The sequence below is a fragment of the Urocitellus parryii genome, chromosome 12 (assembly GCF_045843805.1).
Source record: "Urocitellus parryii isolate mUroPar1 chromosome 12, mUroPar1.hap1, whole genome shotgun sequence".
Lineage (NCBI taxonomy): Eukaryota > Metazoa > Chordata > Mammalia > Rodentia > Sciuridae > Urocitellus > Urocitellus parryii.
This window is the reverse complement of record NC_135542.1, coordinates 4,295,478-4,321,747: the sequence shown is the minus strand read 5'-3', so window position 1 is coordinate 4,321,747 and position 26,270 is coordinate 4,295,478. Positions and strand designations below refer to the sequence as shown.

Genomic DNA, 26,270 nt, shown 5'->3' with positions numbered 1-26,270 from the left:
CCTGATGCCCATTGGCTCTCTTAGTAAAAGGAATTTATTGACTCCAGGTGATGGTCTCGGCCCTGTCTTTCTCCTCTTATCAATTTTGTCCTCCGGCTACCTTCTATGATGGTGGCAAATCTGCCAGGAATCAGAGATGTATGTGTCTTCAATCATATCCAAAGGAAAAAAAATCATCACTAAGTCAAAACATTAAACAGAAGGCCCAAATCTCCCTGCTTTTACACACTGTGTAGCATGTCATCCCTGAACCCACCAAACACTAGGGCTGCTACACTGTTAGAAGAGGAAGAGCAGATGATGGAGCATCCTCAAGTCTCCAGGAGTCATTCTCTCTTCTAGTTGACACCTCCTGTAGCTGACACAATCAGCCACCATTTATTTGCGCGCTGCCTCTTGGCGTTCTTTCGGCCATTTCAAACCACAGGGAAACGAGCTGTCGCTCCAGGTGACCTTATCAATTGGAGAGTGATGGGAGACACTCCTGGAAGGTCAGGGTGCCAGCAAACTCTCCAGTAGTCCAGCAGGAAGGCTTGCTGGGGGGACTGGAGGGACGATCCGGGCACAGGAGGAGCTCGGGGATCCCACCAGCAGATCTCAGTGGGGTGCCGGGGAAGGGGGTCCAGGCTTTCTTCTGGTCTTTTTTCTCCCCTGGCGCGGACCCCGTCACCCACATAAGGGAGTCCCAGAACTCAGACCGACCGGGTTCGCGACCCGCGGGCCCGGGACCCAGCCGAGTGACGCGCACACCCGACGGCCCCCCAGCTCCGTCCGCGGAGCTGGCCCCAGAGCCGGCCGGGAGCCTAGGGACCCGCCCCCGGAGCCGAGAGGCGGAAGCGGAAGCCGCTGAGGTGTCGCCTGGGAGACGCAGGAGGCGGGGCCGCCCCCAGAGCGCCACCTTTGACCCGCGGCCGAGGCTGCGTCGGAGGCGGCCGCAGTCGGAAGCCTGCGGCGGCGGCGGCCGAGGCGCGGGCCCGCGGCGCTCGGCGGCGATGGAGGTAACGCGGCCGCGGCGGCCTGGCCGGGTCCGTCTTCCCGCCGCCGAGCCCCCCGCGCCACGACTGGGACGAGGGTGGGACCCCGGGAGGACTCTGCCGCCGCCTTCCCTGACTCTGCTCGGGGCGACCTGTCCCCGGGAGCACCCCCTGTTGGGGTTCTCCCCTGAGGGCTTTCCCCGCGCGGGGTTCCCACCTGTGGGTCCCCACCGTGGGGTCCGCGCCAAGCCCGGGATGAGCGAGTCCTGACCCCCGGGTCTGATTTTGTTTTGTAGGATCCTCTTCAGGATGGGGTGGCCTCCCCAGCGCCCCCGGGCACCGGGAAGTCTAAGGTGAAGCGCGTGTGTGACCGGCGGGCTCGCTCGGCAGTGGAGGGTGATGGATTGGAGGCACTTGGACGTGGGCAGGGGGAGGCCGTGTAAAAGGAAGAGCCGCTTCCAGGCATTCCAGCTCTGATGGACAGTCACTCACCCCTTTCCGCTTCTCGCTCCCATTCCCCCAACCTGGGTTTCCTGGTAGAGAAACCCGTTCTTGTTTACTTCCTGCTCCCGGTTTGCACTGCTAAGAGATCCTGCAGCTTTTCAGACGTTCAGTGAAGCCGTCTGGTTTAGGAGGATTTCTCTAGTGATGCAGGGGAAAAACCATTGAGTTAGGGTAGGAGACAAGGGGCTCTGGTTCCTATGTTGTGAAAAGAGAGAGTTGAGTTAGATCATTTTTTATGGCCCCTGACAATATTTAACATTCAATGATTTCAGATGATAGGGATTTACTGCCAAGATTTATTATTGTTTGCATGCCAAGTTTCAGGCCCTTGCCTAAGCACGGGGTTTCTTTATTTCAGCTTCATGATAACTCTGAGATAGTACTGTGATGATTCTTATTTTACAAATGAGAATCCACAGAGGTTAAGTAATTTTCAAAAGTTGTGAAAGCCCAGTTTTTTTAGTTAAAGCTGAAAAGTTTCCTGATGTATCTTGTTGCTGTAGTTATAAATTTTCATCTGACCAGAGATTTCTTTCAGCTTGGCCTAGAATTTTACAGCTCTTTAGGAATTTTAAGAAGTATTAGTTCCAATCCCTAATGGTACAGTTTAAGAAATCAAAATCTAGAAAAGTGACCTCTGTCACAATAATCTGTGTAAGAAATTAAGTGCTCTTTTTGCTAATGACTGATTCTTGAGTTGAAGGTGCATTTGCTATTTTTAAAAATGTGCAATAAAATATGGTGTTTGATTGGCTTAAAGGTTTAGTCAGTAGAATGTTTTTATTTTTAAGCAGACATTGGTTTTTTTGTGACATTCTGGAAATGTGATAACAAGTTGTTACACCTTTCAGCTGGAAACATTGCCCAAGGAAGATCTCATCAAGTTCGCCAAGAAGCAAATGATGCTGTTACAGAAAGCTAAGTCAAGGTGTACAGGTATTAGGTTGAAAATATTTATCTTGTTTAAAAATGGTATTTTTAATTTTTATTTTTAATATTTATTTTTTAGGTGTAGATGGACGCAACACAATGCCTTTATTTTTATGTGGTGCTGAGGATCGAACCTGGACCTAGCCCATGCTAGGCGAGCGCTCTACTGCTGAGCCACAATCCCAGCCCAAAATGGTAGTTTAAATAGTACATTGGCCCATTTTTAGTTTTCATGATTCCAAATGCATCTTAGTCACTTGTAGAATCTCACTACTTAACAACACTTAACCTCTTTTTGTGTTTTGTTTCGTTTTGTTATTGTTTTTTTTTTAATATTTGCATATCTAAATTACAGTTATCTTTGAATCGTTAAAGTTAGGGAGGATTATTTTTAAAATTTTGTAAAGTTAAGCATTTTTTTTTCCTTCATGTGGATTGTAGATTCCTCTGAGTTAAGTGTGTTTTCTAGAAGAGTCAGTTAAAATATTAGAGATACAAAGTGGGAAGCCCAAAGACATAGTCAATGTCCTTAAGTAAAGTAATAAATTCCTGGGAATCTGAAATGTATACGTTTGCTGGGATTGGTTGATTTTTCTGTTCTGTTTAATTTTTATTTCAAAAGGAAATTAATGCTAATAGCTCAAGTGGCTGATATCAGAAAGTCAAATTATGTTTTAGAATTTGAATCTGCTTGTAATTAAGAGAGTAATTTATTTGAAAATGATGTTCTAGGCTCCAGAGCCAAGTTTTTTTGTTTAATATGAGGTTTAATATGAGTTCTTGCTTTTAAATTATACAGTAAGAAATGTTTATAACTGAAATAATATGTCTAGGATTTGTTTCAAAATTATCAGGATGGCCAGGTACAGTGGTGCATGCCTATAGTCCCAGTTACTTTGGAGGCTGACAAGGGAGAATTGCTTGAGCCCAGGAGTTTGCGACTAGCTTGGGCAATATAGTGAGACCCTGTCTCAAATTTTATAATAGGTAAGGGGGGAAGGAGGAAGTGAGTGCTATTAAGCATGAAATACTGTCAGTGTGATAATCACTAAAGCAGGATGATGGGTATATACAGATTAATCATACTATTTTCTCTACTTTTTTATCTTAAGTTTTCCACATTAAAAGGAAAAGAAAAGATGATGCTATTATGTGAGTCAATATTTCTCAAAGTGTCTGCTTCTTAAATATATTCAAATTTATAGGTTATGGAGGTTTTTTTTTTTTTAAGAATGTACTTATCAGTTTAGTGATTATTTTCTGAACTGGAAATTTTTTTCAAATTATTTAGAATTGGAAAAAGAAATTGAAGAATTCAAATCAAAACCTGTTGATGGAGGAACTGATGATATTATTAAGGTAATGAAACAATTGTGAATATTGCTTCAATTTTTATTTACCAAAAGGAAATGTCAGATGATAAATAGAATTTCCTTGAGGGATGTCAGTTTGCTAGAGGCTATCTGGCATTCTGTTTACCACTTCCTCTCTGGACTTGGTTAAGTTTTTACCACTCTGATTAACTATTAAAAAAAAAAATAGGGCTAATGACTTCTAGATCTCTATCTGAAATGAATATTTTCTCCCCTTTTCTTCCCACATACTTCTTAAATACCTCAGTCTTTGCCCTCTTCCTCCCTGCCCCTCTCAGAAAACCTGGCCATGCTCAGAATTTCATTGTTCTAAAGATACTTGTAATCTGTAGGTGGATCTACATCATTAGATGTGCCTACTGACCCATATCTGAAGTTGTATTTCTAGGGGCCTGGGAAAAAACCCTCACACATTTCACTTGTCATCTTCTCAAGTGTAACATGACCAAATCCCCTCCTCTGGGTGGGTCAGCAGCACCACTGGGCTTGTGCTTTTTGACTTATGCTTTAACTTTGCAATTTCCTTTATCCTCTACATGTATCAGTTACAAAGACTTGTGGTTACTTCAGCTTTACTTCAGCTTTCTCTCCATTTGCATGGCTCTCTCCTGCCTTCTGTCTTCATATACTTGTTTGGTCTGCTTGTTTTCTAGGTCTGCTACACATTTTTCCTGGAACTGGCTTTGGTGATGATCCTGTGAACCTCTACACTGCTTTCCTCCATCAGGCCCCCATTTGCTAGGATCTCTCATCATTCACTTTCTCAGTTAACCATCTCATTTTGATAGAGCACATCTTTCTATGGCTTCTTAAGAATGAGTGCATTGTAGGTGCATTTAAAAAATGCCTTTATCCTACTCTATTTGATGGGTAGCTATAACACGATATAGAACTTCTAAATTTTTCTATATCTGCTTTGTTTTTGTTTCCTTAAATAGCACAGGGGGTTTTTTGTTTGTTTTTTAATTAATATTCTTTCACTAAGGAGTTCAGAGGGAGGCAGTCCTAGAGTTGGTTCAGTCTCCCAATGGTGTCATCACAACCAATTCCTTCATCTCTGTGCTCCTGCATCTTTATCTTATCAACTAGGGAGGCCTGAGGTTTAAGGTTTTAACCTTTATAGTATCTATAAAAAAGACAGATGAGGAAAAAATAGTTGATCATAGAGGTTAAACGAGACAGTCTACAGAAAATGCCACAGAACTTTTTGGAATACTAATCTAGAATTATATTTTCATTCCACTTTTCCATTTTGTCTGAGAAATGTCATTGACTTTTAATTTTCCACAATTATATTGAAATTTCTATTTGGGGGTTTGAATGTTTAATTTTGAAGAGCTCATTCTTGATATCTGAAAATTTATACATCTTATTTGAAAATTTAACATGTTCTGTTTTTCTGAGGAAATAAATTCATGCTGTCTTAAAGTTTACCTCTGCTTTTGCATTTTCTGTTTCCTTCAGGTTGAAATATTTTGATCACTTGTGAACCCAAAAGAAAATCTAGTATCTTGAAAATAACATACATCTTCCCAAGTAGTCCCCTACTATCCTATGCTGCCCCTCCAGTTTCTCATACCCAAGGTAGCCATTATCCTAGCTGGGCGCATTGGTGCACACCTATAATCCCAGTGGCTCAGGAGGCTGAGATAGGAGGATAGCAAGTTCAAAGCCAGCCTCAGCAAAAGCGAAGCCCTAAGCAACTCAGTAAGACCCTCTCTCTAAATAAAATACAAAATAGGGCTGGGGATGTGGCTCAGTGGTTGAGTGCTCCTTAGTTCAATCCCCGTACCCACCCCCAAAAAAGTTTCATGAATGTTCAGCTGCAGGAGATTATGTCAAACAGTTTTATAAAGTATTTGAAATCACTTTCACTTCTACCAATAACATACCCAGGATCCGATAGATCCATATCCTCTTCAGCACTAGGTTTTGTCTTACATTTTATTTTTGCCAATTAAGTAAATGTAAAATGAAAGGTCATGGTGATCCTGAAAGGAATCACTCATTTTTTATCCAACGTCCATTTTTTTTTAATGGACCAGTGAGCCTTTTTTTTAATTGATTTGTAGAACTTTTTATATATTTTACATAGATATATTCTTGATTATGCATGTTTTGAATATCTTTTTCCAATTTCTGACTTGATTTTTCAGTTTTCCAAAAAATGTGTTGAAGTTCTCATATTCCTATATCTTTTCTCCTTTTCTCTTTGTTCTTATGTTTATACCTTTTTGAATCTTTTATTTTCCCTTTAACATGGATTGGGAAAGATGTGATAACTATGCCTGTGGTCAGTCCACCATTTTTTATAACGTTTATTTATTTTTAGTTGTAGATGGACACAATACCTTTATTTTACTTAATTTTTATGTAGTACTAAGGATTGAACGCAGTGCCTCTCTCACACATGCTAAGCAGGTGCTCTACCAGTGATGCACAACCACAGCCCAGACCACCATTTTTTTAACCCCAGGCAAACAAATCCTTCTATTCCAAAACAGGCATTGACTGAACGTCTGGATGCTATTCTTCTGGATAAAGCAGAGACTGAACAACAGTGTCTTTCTCTGAAGAAAGAAAATACTAAAATGAAACAAGAGGTTGAGGTAAGACAATATTTAATGTTATTTTATTTTTTATTAACTTATATAGTGTAGGCATGAATTTTTTAGCTAACTAAACCCTTTAAAAGCATCTAATTGCCAGTTTTGGTGGCATATGTCTATGATCCCTAACCCTAACCCTAACCCGTTCGAGAGGCTGGGGCAGGAGGATACCAAGTTTAAAGCTAACCTCAACAATTTAGGGAGACCCTAAGCAATTTAGTAAGACCTTGTCTCAAAATAAAAAATGGGCTGGGGATGTGGCTGAGTAGTTAAGTGCATCTTGTTCAATCCCTGGTACAAAAAAATAAAAGGAAAAAAATATCTAATCCAGTTTTATGAAAAAAGGAACAAAGATTAAGACAAAAAGAAAAAATAAAGTAAATGCAGTCATTCAGTTATACAAAGCTAAAGCTAACATTACTTGTTATATCTTCTTTTAATACTTACAATGTCAATAAAAATGAAAATAAGTTCATTTTTCACATAACTCTAAATACTGTTATGTATTCAGTTCTAGGATATTCAGTATCATATTTCTACTTTCTTGCCTGTTAGGTAATCTACTCAGGTTGAAGTTTTATGCCTTATACAACTTATATGATTTGTCACTTTTTTAAAAGAAAATTAAATTCAAAAGACTTACTTACTAGTTGTTAGGTATTACTTTAATAGTTTTAATATTGATAATCTTAGTTGTTCTACTTAAAGTAGATAGAGCCTAAGGAAAATTGTTGGAATCTCAGTATCATATTTCTCTAGTATATTTCCCTCCATTTACTTTGCTCTATTGGCCAGTGTCAATATCTTTCTTCAGGGTATGGGTTTCTTTTGTTTTACTTGATTTCTTTGTTTTATTTTCATAACAGAATTCTGTAACTAAAATGGAAGATTTGCACAAGGAAGTGGAACAATCACATAGAAACTATGTGAAAGAAATTGAAGATTTGAAAAATGAATTGATGGTAGTGCATTCCAAACACAGTGAAGATAAAGCTGGATTACAAGAGAAACTGGAAGAAGCAATGAATAAACAATTAGAGCTCTCAGAACAGCTCAAATTTCACAGTGAATCTGAAGATACTGTTAAAAAATTACAAGAAGAAATTCCAAAAATTAGGTCAGCCTTTGAGGAGCAAATTTCATATCTGCAAAAGCAGTTAGAAGCTACCACTGATGAAAAAAAACAAGAGGTTACTCAACTGCAAAAAGTCATTGAGGAAAATTCTCAGCATTACCAAAAAGATATTAATAGTTTACAAGAAGAACTTTTGCTGTTGAAAGCTACCCACAAAGAAGAAGTAAGAAAATTGATGTGCCAAATTGAAACATCAACTAAAGAACATGAAACAGAAATAAACAAGTTAAACAAGCTAAATGAAAACTTAGTAAAACAATGGGAGGCAACTGAGAAGAGTAGTCAAGAGAAATGTGAATTGGAAAACTTAAAGAAGTCCACCTCAAATGTTAACCAAGACAATCAAATGTGTTCTATGCTTTTACAAGAAGATACTTTAGTAGAACAAGTAGTAAATGAAAAAGTAAAACAATTAGAAGATTCCTTAAAAGAACTTGAATCTCAACATAGTATCTTAAAAGATGAGGTAACTTATATGAATAATCTTAAATTAAAACTTGAAATGGATGCCCAACATATAAGGGATGAGTTTTTTCATGAACGAGAAGACTTAGAGTTTAAAATTAATGAACTACTATTAGCTAAAGAAGAACAGGGGTGTGTAATAGAAAAATTAAAATATGAGCTAGAAGATTTAAATAAACAGTTTTGCTTTACTAAAGAACAACATAACAAAGAAGTGCACAGTCTTAAGGAACAACATCAAAAAGAAATGTTAGAACTAAATGAGACGTTTTTGTCAGGTTCAGAAAAAGAAAAATTAGCATTAATGTTTGAAATACAGGGTCTTAGGGAACAGTGTGAAAACCTACAACAAGAAAAGCAAGAAGCAATCTTAAATTATGAGAGTTTGCGAGAGATTATGGAAATTTTACAAACAGAACTGGGGGAGTCTGCTGGGAAAATAAGTCAAGAGTTTGAGTCAATGAAACAACAGCAAGCATCTGATGTCCATGAACTTCAGCAGAAGCTTAGAACCGCATTTAATGAAAAAGATGCTCTTCTTGAAACTATGAATCGACTCCAGGGAGAAAATGAAAAGTTATTATCTCAACAAGAATTAGTACCAGAACTTGAAAATACCATAAAAAGCCTTCAGGAAAAGAATGAATTGTACTTAGTTAGTCTCAGTGAAAGAGATACAATGTTACAAGAATTAGAAACAAAGATAAGTTCTCTTACTGAGGAAAAAGATGATTTTATAAGTAAAATTAAAAATTCCTATGAAGAAGTAGATAGTCTCCATAAAAAATGTAAAAGGGAAGAGAGCTTAGCCATAGAACTAAAGGAAAGAGTTGAGCAAACTGCCCAGTACAACAGTGAACTAGAACAAAGGGTAAATGAGTTAACAGGAAGACTAGATGAGACTTTAAAAGAGAAGGATCAAAATGACCAAAAAATAGAAAAACTTATGGTTCAAATGAAAACCCTTTCTGAAGACCGGGCAACGTTTTCATCTGAAGTAAAGGCTCTTCATGAGGAAAATAGTAGACTGAACTCTGAAAACAGCCAGTTGAGTAAGGATTTGGAAGCTCTTCAGTCTCAAAAAGAAGATTTTATCTTAAAAGAACATATTACTGAATTAGAAAAGAAACTTCAGGTCATGGTTGTAGAGCGAGAAAATTTAAATAAACTCTTTGAAAATGAACAAGTCCAGAAGTCATTTGTCAAAACCCAGTTGTATAGTTTTCTGAAACAATTAGGGTCAAAGGTTTTAGAAGAAAATGAAGAAGATGATGTTGGGAATATCCTACAAGCTATAGGTGAATCCTTAACAAAAATAAATGAAGAAAAACACAACTTGATTTTTCAATGTGATGAAAGGGTTTTAGAGTTAGAAAAGGAGATTAAGTGCCTTCAAGAAGAGAATGTTGTTCAGTGTGAAGAACTTAGGTCTTTACTGAGAGACTATGAACAAGAAAAAGTTCTTTTAAGAAAAGAGTTAGAAGAAATCTTGTCAGAAAAAGAGGCACTGCAACTTGATCTTCTAGAAATGAAGAATGCTAATGAAAAAACAAGACTTGAAAATCAGAATCTTTTAATTCAGGTTGAAGAAGTATCTCAGAAATTACATAGCAAAAATGAAACCCATTATGAAAAATCTTGTATAACGGAACATGAAAACCTAACGGCATTACTAGAACAAAAAGAAACTGAATTGCAAGATGTGAGAGCAGAGTTGACATTATTAAAGGTACTAACTATTTAAACTTTATTGATTCAAATAAATTCTTAGTTCTGGTCATAGACTCTAGAAAATTTTATATTAACATTTTTCCACTTTTAAGTCAGAAGTAAATTTTTTAGCATTTATGCTCAAGTGGCAAATTTCTGAAAATATTTTGATGTTATATATCCTGTTTATTGCATTGATTTTTTTGGAGGGGTGTAATCATTTTAAAACCTTGAACTTTTATATAAGATTAAATGATGAGGGGTTTAAAATATTTTGGTCAAAAGTGTGTAGTCACAAGCATGAAGAAATTTGAGTTACATTCTTATGCATGGTGTCTTTTTCAAAAAACACTATTGAACAAAAAGTAGGCTATTTCACTTTGGCTACAATTTTAAGGTTTTCTTTAAAAATTGTGTTGTATGGGGGCTGGAGATGTGGCTCAAGCGGTAGCGCGCTCGCCTGGCATGCGTGCGGCCCAGGTTCGATCCTCAGCACCACATACCAACAAAGATGTTTAAAAATTCTCTCTCTCTCTCTCTCTCTCTCTCTCTCTCTCTCTCTCTCTCTCTCCTCTCTCACTCTCTCTTTAAAAAAAATTGTGTTGTAAAAGTTGATAAACTATAATCACCATTTGATCATTTCTTTATTACACATATATTTGATACTTAACATGTTACTCTCTTTTTTTTAAAGAGAGAGAATTTTAATATTTATTTTTTAGTTTTTGGTGGACACAACATCTTTCTTTGTATGTGGTGCTGAGGATCGAACCCGGGCCGCACGCATGCCAGGCGAGCGCGCTACCGCTTAAGCCACATCCCCAGCCCTTAACACGTTACTCTTGCCTCTGAGTACTATTAGTTCTCAAAGTAAATGCCATATACATAACATTAGCGTTACCTGGTTTGTCAACACAGATAATCAGTTTGCTTTTTTCATCATGGGAAAGTAAATAAATTCTGTTATTGTTTTTTGTTTTATTTTCCCGTGTAAAATCTAGGATTCAGTAGAGAAATCATCTTCTATAAATAATGATCAACTCTCTTCAGTAAAAGAGCTGGAAGAAAAAATAGGTAACTATGCTTTTCTATGTTGTCACCATTAGACAAATTCTGTTTAGAATAGATCAGGAAAGTAGCTAATTAATACATTGTTAAAAACATAATGTAGCTATCTTTGCCTTTAACCTCCATTGCCCCCAGCTATCTGTTTGCTTTTCCTTTCAATTGTCACTTTCTGTTTAACCCAACAAAACACTAATATGACACCATTTGTAAATGGTTGCATGATTACTTTGGGGATTTTTTCATTGAGCAAATATTATTTGAATGTCCACCTGCTCTAGACATTGTTAATAGAAAGGTGAATAACATATAGACAGTGTTCTCAAAGAGTTCACTGTCTAGGGAAGCTCTAAGTACCATAGTGTGAGGTGCAGACAAAGATATAATGTTGATAGCATAAAAAGTTGCCTGTTGTAAGTTAAGAAAAATATCAGAGAAAAGCATTTTCAACTAGGTCTTTTTTTAAATTTTTTTAGTTGTTGATGGATCTTTATTTTCTTTATTTAAATGTGGTGCTGAGAATTGAACCCAGTGTCTCACACATGCCAGGCAAGTGCTCTGCCACTGAGCCACAACCCCAACCCTTCAACTAGGTCTTGAAGATTGGGAAATATGACACAAGAAGAAAGGAAGGGATTGCAGCAAGAAAGAACATCAGGTGTTCATATGTTAACATTTTCAGAGTCAAGGATCAGACCAGGAAGTTCCTGACCATAAACATGCTAGTGTGATGTGCAGAGGAATTGAGACTTTATTCTTATCTTTTTATTCCACATGGTTTACATGGAATAACTCTTTTATTCCCATTTAAAAATGAAGATTTAGAAGTGTTGTATAACATGCTCATGATTCCTTAATTTAATAACCAGTTAGATTGGGATAGGCGGGGAAATTGAAAGAGTTTAGAATAACTTCCGGTTTTCTGTGGTGGGTGACTAGGGCATGGAGAGATGCTCAGTTTTAGACTAATTTTAAATACAAATTCAAGTGAAAATGTCAGATAAAGTGATTATGTAAATCTGGAATTATAGAATGCTTATGTAAATCTGGAGTTAAGGGGAGAGAACTAGGCTGGAGATAAAAATTTGTAATTAAATAGTAGGTATTAAAAGCCATGAGATTCAAATCACCCAGCAATATGGAAAAAAGATGAGGACCAGAGATAGACAGTTTCCTATTTTTAAATGCTGAAAACAAAGGAAATTGAGAAGGAACAGCCAATAAGTTTTAAAAAGCAAACAAACAAACCTGGAACATAAAATTTCTTGCGAGTTAAGACAAGTGCAAGTGAAAAAAGTAGAGAAATATTATCCATAGCAAGTTCTGCTGATGGGTCAAGTAAAATGAGCACTGAAAACTAACCATTAGACTAAACAACGTAGAGGAGTTTCAGGATGTGCTAGTGTCTAAGATTGATTGCAGTGGATTCAAGAAAAAAATGGAGGAAGAGAATTTGGAGAGCATGTATAGACAATTCTTTGAAGAGTGTTTCTATAAAAGAGGGGCAGTGAGTTGTTTTTTTAAATCGGAAAAATAGCATGTTTCACCTAATTGCAATCTCTCCCCTGACCTTTGTAACTACCTCACTGTTTGTTCCTGATCTTGATGTCTTGATATTTTTCTTGTTGCATGTTTATAAACTGTTGGGGGGAAATCCACTGGAGAGGGTAAAATTGCTGCTCTAATGCCAGAGTAGGTGAGATGGCATTGCAGTGAAATGCAGAAGTGGAACAGTTGGCCTTTGCTGCACAGTGTGGCACAGGTACACACTGATTAATAAGTAAGGACAGGAATTCAGATCATAAGTAAAGATTCAAAAAGTAAAGTCCTGGGCTGGGGATGTGGCTCAGGCGGTAGCGCGCTCGCCTGGCATGCGTGCGGCCCGGGTTCGATCCTCAGCACCACATACAGACAGAGATGTTGTGTCCGCCGAGAACTAAAAATAAATAAATAAGTATTTAAAAAAAAAAAAAAAAAAAAAAAAAAAAAAAAAAAAAAAAAACAAAAAGTAAAGTCCTGAGGGGCTGGGGCTCAGCGGTAACGCACTTGGCTGGCATGTGTGTGGCACTGGGTTAGGTTATCAGCACCACATATAAATAAATAAGATAAAGGTCTGTCAACAACTAAATAAAACTATTAAAAAAAAAAAAAAAGTCCTGAACCCCAGAGTTCATATAGGAAAAGTAAAGAGCTTAAGGAGAAAGATCAAAGTTGGTTAGGTCTAATATATTTCATGTTTAGCTGTGAAATTTAGATCCACCAACCAAGATGAGGTCTGTGCATAGAAACTTACCACATCATGGGCTGGGGATGTGGCTCAAGCGGTAGCGCGTTGGCCTGGCATGGGTGTGACCCGGGTTCGATCCTCAGCACCACATACAAACAAAGATGTTGTGTCCGCCAAAAACTAAAAAATAAATATAAAAAAAAAAAAAAAAAAGAAACTTACCACATCTGATACCTTTTCTACTTGGTCCCAATTTAAAACTAACACCAAAAATCCTAGCATACCTGCATTTCCAGAAAATCCAACACTACAGGAGTCTTAACCTCTCCAAATCCAAGATTATTAAAAAGTGTAGTGTTTTAAGAACTGAAAATTACTTAGATAATGAATGATTAAGCCTTCACTTAATGATAACATTGATGTTTTAGCTACTTTAACTTCAAACTGAAGAGTTTATGTTCCAAAATAAATCAGTTTCTAGGGTTAAAATGAACAAGTATATTACCAGTAGCTTGGAGACTAAGACAGGAGGATCAAGAGTTCAAAGTCAGCCTCAGCAAAAGTGAGGCATTAAGTAACTCAGTGAGGCCCTGTCTCTAAATAAAATACAAAAAAAAATAGGCCTGGGGATGTGGCTCAGTGGTCGAGTGCCCCTGAGTTCAATCCCCAGTACCCCGCCCAGCCACACACACCAAAAAAAAAAAAAAAAAAATCAGATAACTTTGATGTTTTTTCCTTGTACTTCACATATAATCCTTTCACTTTCTGTTTTTAGGAAATCTGGAAAGAGAATCCAAAGAGAAGGAGGAAAAAATAAGTAAGATAAAATTAGTTGCTGTGAAAGCAAAGAAAGAACTCGATTCCAGCAGAAAAGAGGTAAGCCAACTCAAAAAACACAAGATTCAAGAATCTTAGGTTTTGGAAAATCTAGAGTTTTTACTCTTAATTTACTGTGTATTTTAAAATAGACCCAGACTTTGAGGGAAGAACTCGAATCTGTTCGTTCAGAAAAGGATCAGTTGTCTACTTCCATGAGAGATCTCATTCAAGGAGCAGAAAGCTATAAGGTAAAATAGTTATTTTAATAGCAAGTTATATTCATAACTAGTTAAAAAAAATTGGAAAGATAGGTACAGGGGCACACGCATATAGAGCATCATAAGTCTTGTTTTGTTTTGGTTTTTGGTGCTGGGGATTGAACCCATGACCTTGTGCATGCAAGGCAAGCACTCTACCAACTGAACTATATCCCCAGCCCAAGAACATCACAAGTTTGAGGTCAGCCTTGGCAAGTGAATAAGACCCTGTCTCAAAATAAAAATTAAAAGGCCTGGGTATGAAGCTCAGTTGTAGAATGTTCCTGGGTTTAATCTCCAGTATCACCAAAAATGAAGAAGGAAGAGAGAGAGGGATGGAGGAAGGAAGGAACTGGAAATGTAAAGTTCCTATCTATAGAATAATCATCTTGTATTTTTGTACTTGTTAGTAAATCTTTTTCCCCGGCTTTTTTTTTTTTTTTTTTTTTTTTGTACATTGTAGTGTGGTTAGCCTTTAAGTAGTACCTTTATCTATTGTTTTTGAAAGTAAAATTCTGTTTGGGGATTTCTTAATAAAAACCAGTAAGAGAAGGTTGCTGTTATTGTAACTATGTAATATTGTTCTAACCAAGTTGAATGAATGTGAAGTTTAACACAAATTGTAACAAGAAATAGAAGCATTGTTATTTGGAAGTAATATACTTATCTACTTTAATAAAAATAAAAAAATAAAATCCAACAAAGTTACCAAGTACAATATAAAAGTCATTACATTTCTTCATGTATTTATTTGTTCAGTAAATATTTACATGCCTAGACTGAATTCTAAGCTCTGGACCTGATGGTGGTCAGCCAAACAGACTACCACCAACCAAATAATCCTGAACTCCTGCCCTCTTAGGACTTACATTCCAGTGGCAATAATGGGCAAACAGAAAAAAGACATGATACAGACTATGTAGCAAAACAAAGGTAAATAGGAAGAAGTGAATGAGCAGTAATCAGTAGGATTTGATAAAAAGAGAAAATCCCTTAGTAGACAAAAGATAAAATTTTGAGAACTTTAATAAGCATTTGGGTACTTAATAAAGAAAACTTCAAAATTTATGTAGGGTAACTGAATATTATTGAAATACGAGTTCTCAAATTGTTTATAAATTCAAAAACAATTTTATTAAGAATTCTAGGGGGGCTGGGGATGTGGCTCAAGCGGTAGTGCGCTCGCCTGGTATGCGTGCGGCCCAGGTTCGATCCTCAGTACCACATACAAACAAAGATGTTGTGTCTGCCGAAAACTGAAAAATAAATATTGAAATTCTCTCTCTCTCTCTCTCTCTCTCTCTCTCTCTCTCTCTAAAAAAAAAAAAAAATAGCTAGGGTTTTTTGGAGGGGGGATCATAACAGTTAATCCAAATTTTAAATGGAAAATAAGCTAGCAAGATTAGTTAATTCTTCTGAAAATGTAAAAGGGAAGTGACCTCTACACACTAAATTTTTTTTCTCTTAAGCATTAAGAGAGAGAATTAACAGAAGAGAGAGACTTCTATACAACAACATATACTTTTATGCCAGGCTGTCTTCTAAATGTCTTAGTATGCTTAATTCTCAAAACAACCACAAGAAGTATGTTATTAGCTTCACCAGTTTATAGGTCAGGAATCGTGAGGCATAGAGATTCAAGGTCACAGACTAAAAGTTAGAGACTTCAGGGTCCCAAAACATAGCAAACCTGGGATATTACCAACTATTCCAGACCTGTTCTTTCACCAACTAAGCTATACTATCTCAGGAAAACTTAAAAATAGAAATCACTGCCAGGCATGGTAGCACAAGCCTGTAATCTCAGCGATTTCAGAGGCAGGAGTATCACAAGTTCAAAGACTTAGTTGGGACCCGAAGCAACTTAGTGAGATCCTGTCTCTAACTTAAAAAAAAAAATAAAAGGCTGGGGATATGCCTCAGGAGTTAAGCATCTCTGGTTATGTCTCTGATAACAAAGAAAAAGAAATCACTGAAGAAATAATTGGTAACCAGGCACAGTGGCACAAGCCTATGATCCCAGTTACTTCGGAGGCTGAGGCAGAAAGATCCCAAGTTACAGGCCAAGTTCAGCAACTTAGCAAGACCCTGTCTCAAAATAAAAATAATAAGAACTAGGGATGTGGCTCAGTGGTGGAGCACCCATGAATTCATCCCCAGTGCCAAAAGAAGGAATTAGAAAGCTACTGAGAGGATTTGATCAGTTTTTTATTTTATTGCACACACCAAATTAATTCTGGGTGGATTAGGATTTTTGAAAAGTATTTTTTTTTTAATCTAGAATAAAAGACTTGATCTTTTGACTGACTTCTAAGACAAAAGACTTGGGCTGGGAACGTGGCTCAAGCGGTAGCGCGCTCGCCCGCTCGCCTGGCATGCGTGCGGCCCAGGTTCGATCCTCAGCACCACATATAAGACAAAAGACTTTTTAAATTTAAAAGCAATTTAAGTAACTTCTGTAGATTGGTAAATTGAACTTTATTAAATTAGTATACCTGGTCTTCCTCTGAAGGAAATTATTAGGTTAGATTATAAAGTCTCTTAAAATATAAAGGAGCAGGCTGGGATGTAGCTCAGTTGGTAGAGTGCTTGCCTTGCATGCACAAGGCCCTGGGTTCAGTCCCCAGCACAAAAAAAAAAAAAAAAATTTATATATATATATCTTTATATCTTTCTCCAGTATAACTGGTTCATGAAAGATGAATAAGCTCATATATAAATTTTAAATTTGGGGTTTTTAAGATTTCTTTAAATATTAAGAATATTAATCTTGTCATATTTTTATATGTAAATTTACATTTTCATTGACATATTTTTATATGTAAATATTTAACATCTCAAATGGACTTATACATTTTATGTCAGGCTTTATTGATTGTACAATCTGACCTATTGAATGAATAATAATAACCTAAAGTTAAATATTTTTGTCTTTTATTGAAGAATCTTTTATTAGAATATGATAAGCAATCAGAGCAGTTGGATGTGGAAAAAGAACGTGCTAGTAATTTTGAACATCAAGTAGAAGATCTTACTAAACAATTAAGAAATTCAACTCTTCAGGTAATTTTAAATTGAGTAAATTCAGACATGAAAATTTTAATATATTTTAATCTCCAATACTTTTTGCATAAAATTAAAATACAATCAGGAACAGTATTTCTCCCCTCACCCCGAATCAGGAGATGAATTTAACAAAACAATAACTTATTGCTCTGATCTCAGTCCCACTGGATTTGTTTTGTTCCTGTTGTTTTTCATTTTCATCTTTTACTTTATAGATGCATCTGGTCTTTTATAAATTTTGCCATATAAATATTAACACTGATGGTTTTGAAACTTAACATTGTCATCCTGTAGAATTTATTTTGAAATTTTCATTTTTCACAGTATGCCAATATTCTTATTAATGTACCTTTTCTTCCTCTCTTAAATATATTTTTTGCATGTTTACAAAAATGAATCATTTGTTATTCCAGTGTGAAAAACTAAATTCTGATAATGAAGATCTCCTGGCTCGTATTGAAACACTACAATCTAATGCCAAGTTATTAGAATTACAGATTTTAGAAGTCCAAAAAGCCAAAGCAATGGTGGACAAAGAATTGGAAATGGAAAAACTTCAGAAGGAACAGAAGATAAAGGTAAAAACAATCCTATGAGATGATTCACGTATGTATAGTGATATTTTTACCAAAATATCATTTGAGGAAATGACTCAATTGAGTCTTTAATTAATTGCTTTATGTATGCCAGCTCTAATTTTGAGAATCTAAGATGTGATATTTGCATGTTTATTCTTTAAATATTGAAAGGTCACCAAATTTTTTGAGTGTTTGTGTATCAGATTTATTTTATAACCTCTAACACACATACTTTTTTTAATGTTGATCGAATTGGGGGGGGTATTTTTAATTTTAGGAACATTCCAGTACTATAAAAGAACTCGAAGAACTTCAAGTACAACTTCAAAAGGAAAAGAAACAGCTTCAGAAAACTATGCAAGAACTAGAGCTGGTTAAAAAGGTAAAATAAAATACCAAGATTGAAAACTGATTTCATGATGGGCTGAAAGTGGTAGCGCACTTGCCTGGCATGTGTGAGGCACTGGGTTCGATTCTCAGCACCACATATAAATAAGCAAAATAAAGATCTATCAACAATTACGAAAAAAAATTTAAATGTTGCTAAACAGAAAAGAAAACTGATGTCATTGTTCATATTATGAAGCTACTCTGTACATATCAAAAAGGAATATTTTTAAATGTTTATGATACTAAAATAACCCTCATAAATTGTCAGCCCAATAAATTGGAATTTTAATTCATTTCTCTGTCTTTTCAGAAGAATCTGAGCTTATAAATTATCAGAGTTTGATTTGATATATCATTTTCTATACATGATTGTTATGTGACCTATGAAGATTTAGTTAAAGTCAAAAGAAAAGTACTATAAGAGCCACTTAAAATATTAATATTTCAGCTGGCTGCAGTGGTGCATACCCATAATCCCAGCATTCAGGAGGAGGATCACGAGTTCAAAGCCAACCTCAGCAACTTAGCAAGGCACTTAGGGACTCAATGAGACCCTGTCTCTAAATAAAATATTAAAAAGGGGCTGGGGATGTGGCTCAGTTCAATCCTCAGTACCAAAAAAATAATAGTAATATTTCATAAATAAGAGTCCCCACAAGACTTGAACTACTAGTTATGGTTAATGAAAGTTTTTTTAATGAAATACAATATAGCTAAGAAAATTGAGCTGCTAAAATATATATATTTGATTTTATGAAATTAGAAACTTAAGTATCCAACTTCTATTTTCTTCATTACTGTTTACACTATTCTGTATTATAGAAGAGCATAACAACCTGTTAATTCCTATAGCATCATGTTAGCAATCTAACAAATGAAATTAATAACTGAATCTTTTATAAAATGTACAGGATGCCCAACAAACTACATTGATGAATATGGAAATAGCCGATTACGAACGTTTGATGAAAGAACTAAATCAAAAGTTAAATAATAAAAACAGCAAGATAGAGGATTTGGAGCAAGAAATAAAAATTCAAAAACAAAAACAAGAAAACCTACAAGAAGAAATGAGTGAGTAAAATGAAATTCACTTTATGTTAAAATTGTTTCATTGTAACAGGTTTGGGGAAGGGGCATTACTGGGTGTGTCTAACATAGTGCTAACCATTGTTTAGAACCAGAAGGAATGTAAAACCATTTGCCATTAAGGTTTTTACAGTCCATGCTGGTGCTTGACTGTGTGTCTTGACAGTGCATGCTAGTGTTTTTTCTTAAAGTTTTTGTTATGTGAATAATATGAAGATACAAGTAATCTTTGTCCACGATTTGCTGATTGTCAACAGATTAGGAAAATTTAAATAGTAATGAAAACAAAAGGAGACGGAAGCAAGGTGCAGAGGCAAAGTGGCAGAATGGCAGGATGGCAAAATGGCATGAAGGCCTCTTGCCCAAGCTGCCAGCTTTATTTATATCAATAGGTTACGTTAGGTCACTGGCATCATTAGTACATTATTGTTCATTGTGTCATTAGGCTGATTACAGAGTTAGCAACATTATGCAGCATATTGCATATTATAGTTGCAATGTGCAATGTTAGGAGCTTTGTGTCTCTCTCAAGAAAGTCCATTGTTTAAAAGTTACTGCTCTGTGGACAGGTTCAGGCTCAGTAGAGCTTGGTAAAACATTATGGTTGTCTTGTAACAAGAGAGTTTATTCCCAGGAGCTGTGTGCCTGAGATCAAGGTCTGGGCTGATAAGACTGTAGCACAGAGCCTTCTCATGTAGGGCACTGCTATAGCAGCTAGGCATTCCATACCTTTGCACAGAAACTTTCCTAGCAGCTAAGCATACCACAGCCATGAAGTCATCAGAGACCCCAGTCCCAAATACAGAACCCTTAGAGTGAAGCATTTCTTTTTAATGTAATTCTATCCATTTTAACCATAATTTTTTTCTAATGTGGGAGTTAACTGGGTATTGAACCCCATAGGCACTCTACCACTGAGCTTTATCCCCAGCCCTTCTTATTTTTTGTTTTGAGACAGAGTCTCAATAAGTTGCCAAGGTTGGCCTCAAACTTGCAGTCTTCTTGTCTCAGAAATAACTGGTCCACACCTGATTCCATAAAATATTTTCTGTTGTTAGCATTGAAAACTATGATTTTCCCTTTAGGCATTCTTTAGTTGCATTTCATGAATGAATATGTTATATTCATATTTTAATTCAATTCAAATTTTTGTTATTTTTGTTTGAAAATAGTTTTGGGTTTATTTATTTGTTTTTTGTTTTTGGTATCAAGGATTAAACCCAGAGGCATTTAACACTGAGCCACATCCCTGGCCCTTTTTAAAATATTTTATTTAGAGACCCGGTGTCACTGAGCTGCTCAGGGTATTGCTAAGTTGCTGATGCTGGCTTTGAACCTACAATTCTCCTGCCTTAGCCTCCTGAGCTACAGGGATTACAGGCACATACCACCATACCTAGTAATAGTTATCTTCTTCTTTAAAAATTTTTTTTTTTTTTTTGAGACAGGACCTCACTTAGTTAATGAGGCTAGTCTCAAACTTTTCTTTTTAAGTTGTAGTTGGACACAATACCTTTATTGAAGATCGAACCCAGTGCCTCCCATGTGGTAGGTGAGCACTCTACTGCTGAGCGACAAACCCAGCTTCTATAATAGTTATTTTTTAAAGCAGAAGTCAGCACACTATGGCCCACAGGCCAGCTTCCTGTTTTTATAAATAAAGTTTTATTGAAACAAGCCATGTTAATTTGTTTATAGTGTCTGGCTGTTCTTGTGTGACAACAGCACAGATGAAATAGAGATTAATGGCTGGCAATACTATATTATTTATTATTCAACCTCTTAGGAGAAGCTTACCAACTCCTATTTTTTAAAAAAAATTAAAATTTAGGAATTTTTTCAGTATTTAACCACATATTTGCCATTTCTGGTATTCTTTGTTCCTTTGTGTATATTCAAATTCCATTAGGTATGACTTTCCTTTTGCTGAATAGCTTCTTATATCTTGCAGCCCATAAGCTACTGTCAATTAATTCTTTCAGCTTTGGTTTATTAGAAAAAGTCTTTACTCTGCCTTCATTTCCAAAAGATGCTTTTGCTCGGTATAGAATTCTATGGTATATTTTTTCCCTTTTTTGTATCCTGCTTGTGTTTATTCAGCTTCTTGGATGTATAGGGTTTTTATAAAATTTTTTCAAGTTTTGTACATTTTGGCCATTATTTCCTTTTTTTTTTTTGTCTAAACATCCCATCCCCAGGACTCTAGTTAGATATTTTAGACCACTTGATATATTTCCATAGGTCAGTGATACTCTATTCTTTTTTTTTTTTCCTTGCTTCCTTGATTGCTTGCTTGTTTGATTTTTGTACTTTCCAAACTTCTTTTTGGATAGTTTCTATTACTGTGTCTTCAAATTCTCTGATCTATAGTATTTGTTAATCCCATTCAGCAGTATGTCTACTTTAGATTTTGCATATTTCATTTCTACAATTTCCATTTTTTAAAATATATTTTCCATTTCTCTCTTCTCTATATGATTGTTTTCCTTAAATTCTTGAGCATATTTAATAATTATTTTGACGCCCTTTTTTGCTAATTTCACTCTTTCTGTGTTTACTTCACTTGTTTATTTCTGTTGATTGATTGATTCATTTTTCTTCCCTCCTTCCTGTAAATAACATTATTCTGCTTCTTTGTAAACAAAAATTTAGATGTGAATTTTTTATTGCTGAAAGCTAGATATTTTTGTGTTCATTTAAAAACTTAAACTTCAACATTCAAGTTATTTGTATTTAAGTTTTGTATTTTTATGAGTTATTTTTCATGTCCTTTAGGATGAGTGTAGGTCTGGTTATAGGTCTGGTTCAACCTACCACTAAGGTGGTGCTCATCAAAGTTCGACTGCAAAGTCTTTTCCCTCTGGCTGGCAGAGATTCATCTGATTTATATCCCTCAGAGTTGTCCAGATTACAACTCTCCGTTTATTGTTGTTTCCACAGCAGTTCTTTGCATTTCAGATGACCAGCTCTATTTCAGATTCACATCCCTGCATCAGTCCAGAAACTGCTTCTGTGCAGAGATAAGACAAGTAACAAGGTTTACTATGTTTGTTTACCTTCTCTCAGGGAATCACAGTCCTGTACTGCTCATTGTCTGAAGTCAGAAAAGGGTTTTTTTATGTATTTTGTTTCATTTCCTAGTTTATGACAGAAAGGGAAGTCTAGACTGTTAACAGTTACTCACAGCAAGAAGCAGAATTTCCATGAAATAATTTAAGGTGGCTACAAAGATATTACCTTACAATAAAATTTTAGATATAAGTGAGGAGGAATTAGCATGAAAGAAAACGTTGAGATAGATCTCAACAGTTGAGTCAGATAAAAGATTAAAACATAAAGTATACATCTTCTTTGCTTTTTCTAGAGGTCTCCTTTAAATTTGACTTTTAGCATCCTAGAAACCAGAAGAAAGACAGAAACATCAGTTACAAGGTTTATAGTATCCACAATAATAAAGCAAGCTTATGAAGAAACAGCTTTCCCTGGTACCACATCGTGTAAAACAACATTCTTTCAGATTTTATATGTATTTTTTATCCTGTTTATGAAGGATATGAATACTGAGGTGAAGTATTCAGTTCACTTTCAAAGATGGGGAAGATAGTCTGCTATATTGGAGTATTTAGATGACAAGAGAATCTGGAAAAAGTTACCAACCTCATGACAGTGAAATCCTTGAATTGCTGCCCTAAGGACTTTTAGCAGAAAAGGAAGCATTAAGATAGTGTTCCAGCCAGGTGCAGTGCGCACACCTGTAATCTCAGGGACTAGAGAGGCTGAGGTGGGGAAATAGGAAGTTCGAGTCCAACTTTAGCAACTTAGGGAGACTCTGTCTCAATATAAAAAACAAAAAGGGCTGGAGATGTGGCTCAGTTGTAGAGCGCATGCCTCGTATGGGTGGGGCACTGAGTTCGATCCTCAGCACCACATAAATAAATAAAACAAAGGTATTGTGACCATCTACAACTGAAAAACCAAAATTTTCATGTAGTTTGTTCACTCTGCCTTATAAATTAAGGTAGGTTCATCTTAATTTCAAACCTCTTAATTCTCATTATTCTCACAGTTGTAAAGAAGGCTGTAAGCTTTCTTGAGACATGATGTTTTCCACAAGTGTATATTTCATCTACTGTGATTCTTCTTTTCATGACCTCATTCTCCTCATTTCTTTCATGCCTATCCTAGAACAGGAAGCATTTAACACTAAAATCCTGATTTTAATCCTAAATGCTTCCTGTTCTGTGAAATCTCCCTCAGAGTTTCACATAAAGTGAATATAACCTTTAGACGTGGAGCTATGTAACCTTTTGTTTTTCTTTCTAACTTTTAAATAGTGCTATCTTGTTTATTATAACTCCTAGAGCACTTTGTAAGACTTCATATGTAATTTGGACTTTATAAAATACTTTTCAGAATTGGATAAATATTTGCCAAGAAGTAACTGAATTAGGTTTACTACCAAAGTATAGTTAAGACACTCCTGTTCCTGTTTGCCAAGTAATGTAATCTATGTGTGTGAATTTAAGTTTGTACAGTTAATCATTGCTTATATGATTTTTCAGCAGTCCAACCACATAGTGTCCATGTAAGTAAGTAGTCTAGATCAGGAGTTAAGCACACTTTTTCTGTAAATGACCAAATTGTAAATCTCTGAAGCTTCAGAGACCACAAAGTCACTGTTACATAGTCTTGGTTTGTCTTATAACAGACTGCAGCCAGATTTGTCCTGCTCATTGCAGAGGCTCCTTGTGGTCTACACAATTAATCCACTTATTCCTACTTGATATTTGCTCCTTCTTTGCCTCTGTAAGCAGCAAAGTTTCTTCTTTATTATGATTTGATTGGCTCCTCAGTGTGCTCTCTTTCACTGACAGTCCCTCTCACAAAAAACATCTGCGGGCTGGGGCTGTAGTTCAGTGGTAGAGCGCTTGCCTGGCACGCGTGAAGCACTGGGTTCAATCCTCAGCACCAAATAAAAATAAATAAATAAATAAAAGACAAAAAAGATATTGTATCTATCTACAGCTAAAATTTTTTTTAAAACGTCGAGTTACTATAAGAAAAAAGATGACCAAATAGGAATGTGCCTCTAATATGATAGAATTGTAAATATACAGACTCTCTTTTGAGGTACTTATTTAAAGTACCTCAAAAGAGAGTCTGTATATTTACAATTATCTTTTAGAGATAGAGCAAATATAGACCTTTATTTTAGAGATATACACTGAATATTTACAGATGAACAGATTTGCTTTAAAGTAATCCAGAGGGGATTCAGAGATACTCTCTGGTAAGGTATAGGTCAGGGGTTGACAGACTTTTTCCATAAAGAGCCGGATAGTAAATATTTTAGGCTTTATGGGCTGCACAGTCTCTGTGGTGATTACTCAAGTCACTGTTTTAGCACAAATACAGCCATAGACTGTTTTGAATGAATGAGCCTTGCTGTTCTAATAGAATTATATTCACAAAAATAGCCTGTGACTTTGCTGACTCCTTGTCTGGGTGAGATAAGATTGGGTGTATTAGTAATTATTCAGTTGAATGATGGTACATTGGAGTTTACTGTACCTTAGTTACTACTGTCAAGTATGTTTGAAATATATCATAATAAAAAGCTCAAACAAATTAATACAAAGGTAACAATACAAAGAAAAGACTCATCATTGACATATTTATATTCACTCATTAAAAACTGTTTCATCTCTTTCTGCTGAAATTATTTCCCATGCTAGCTTCACTACAGTCTTCAGTGCAACAGTATGAAGAAAAAAACACCAAAATCAAGCAGTTACTTGTGAAAACAAAAAAGGAACTAGCAGATTCAAAGCAGGCAGTATGTTAATTTATTCATTTTGCATTTTAATATGTATTCATAGTTTATTTATAAATAATTTCATTTTTTAATTTAACCAAGATTCTCATTCTGTAGGAAACTGATCATTTAATACTTCAAGCATCATTAAAGGGTGAGCTGGAAGCCAGTCAACAGCAAGTGGAAGTCTATAAAGTAAGGTTCCTTGTACTTTTTAAGATTTTAAAAAAAAAAATTCCATATTGAAATGAGTTATTTTCTAGGGATTTTATTTATCCTGTAAGGAATTACCTTCTAAGGATATTGAAAAGGATTTCTCAACATTTTGAGGAAGTAGAAGCAGTAAATCAGGTAGTATAAAACTGGTAAACCATTTAGTTCAGGCCAGATTATTTTCATGCATTTGAAGAATATAGTTCATAATAAAATAAATGTAGAATATAGTTCATAATAAAATAAATATAGCCTCAAACCTCATCTGAATCCTCTGAATGATATTGCATTGACACAAAGCAATTCATGAAATAGTTTTATATATTTGTTTAAAATATATTTGTGTGTGTGGGTGTATAAAATGTTTTGAAGTGTTAAATATGCAATCTGGTATTTAGGGGATTGATTTCTTTGTTAATGTTGGTTTAAGAAAAAGTAAATCACCTTAGCATAATAAATGGTCTTTTCATATTGCTTTACTTTTTTAATAATAATAAATAATACCTAAAATTTTTTCACTCATTACTTAATTCTATCATTTATATATACTTATCTCAAAGTTCACGTTTTAAGGAAAATATCTTTAACCAGTGAAGATATGAATTACCAGAGCTAAGCTTAAAGCTTTTACCTTTTAGATTCAACTCGCTGAAGTAACATCTGAGAAACACAAACTTCAGGAGCTCCTGAAGACCTCTGCAGAGCAGCACCAACGCACAATGAGTGCATACCAGCAGAGAGTGGCTGCACTTCAGGAAGAGAGCCGTGCTGCAAAGGTGTATCCTTCATAACAGAAGCCTTTTCCAAGGGGATTTTATTAACTGCTAGTGAGCAGTTTACTCAGGGCTGTGATCTCCTTTTCATTGGTTTGCAGTTATGGGCACTTAATTAAATGAGCTCTTGGTTTGGCTCAGCCTACTCTACCCCAAAGTGCATCCTCACCTTAAGAATCATTTGAATAGCAATTTTTGCTAAAAAGAAAAATATGAGCACATATTGTTTCCATTTAAATCTTGTTGTGTAATTTATGTATGAAAGAAAATCACTTATT

At 35.8% G+C, this 26,270-nt stretch overlaps 1 protein-coding gene across 2 annotated transcripts in view; it reads left to right on the top strand.

Annotated features, from left to right (window-relative positions):
• The first annotated feature begins 916 nt into the window (after positions 1-916).
• Positions 917-26,270, top strand: part of Gcc2 (GRIP and coiled-coil domain containing 2) — a 49,730-nt gene continuing 24,376 nt past the window's right edge. For both annotated transcript variants that reach the window (XM_077791783.1, XM_026380233.2), the window contains exons 1-16: positions 917-998; positions 1,271-1,327; positions 2,330-2,414; positions 3,700-3,767; positions 6,286-6,390; positions 7,257-9,719; positions 10,702-10,774; positions 13,768-13,868; positions 13,961-14,059; positions 17,012-17,131; positions 17,548-17,712; positions 17,990-18,094; positions 19,014-19,176; positions 24,927-25,027; positions 25,124-25,201; positions 25,858-25,995. In XM_077791783.1, coding sequence (XP_077647909.1) covers positions 993-998; positions 1,271-1,327; positions 2,330-2,414; positions 3,700-3,767; positions 6,286-6,390; positions 7,257-9,719; positions 10,702-10,774; positions 13,768-13,868; positions 13,961-14,059; positions 17,012-17,131; positions 17,548-17,712; positions 17,990-18,094; positions 19,014-19,176; positions 24,927-25,027; positions 25,124-25,201; positions 25,858-25,995 — 3,927 coding nt within the window. In that variant the 5' untranslated portion in view covers positions 917-992. The remainder of the gene's footprint in view (positions 999-1,270; positions 1,328-2,329; positions 2,415-3,699; positions 3,768-6,285; positions 6,391-7,256; positions 9,720-10,701; positions 10,775-13,767; positions 13,869-13,960; positions 14,060-17,011; positions 17,132-17,547; positions 17,713-17,989; positions 18,095-19,013; positions 19,177-24,926; positions 25,028-25,123; positions 25,202-25,857; positions 25,996-26,270) is intronic.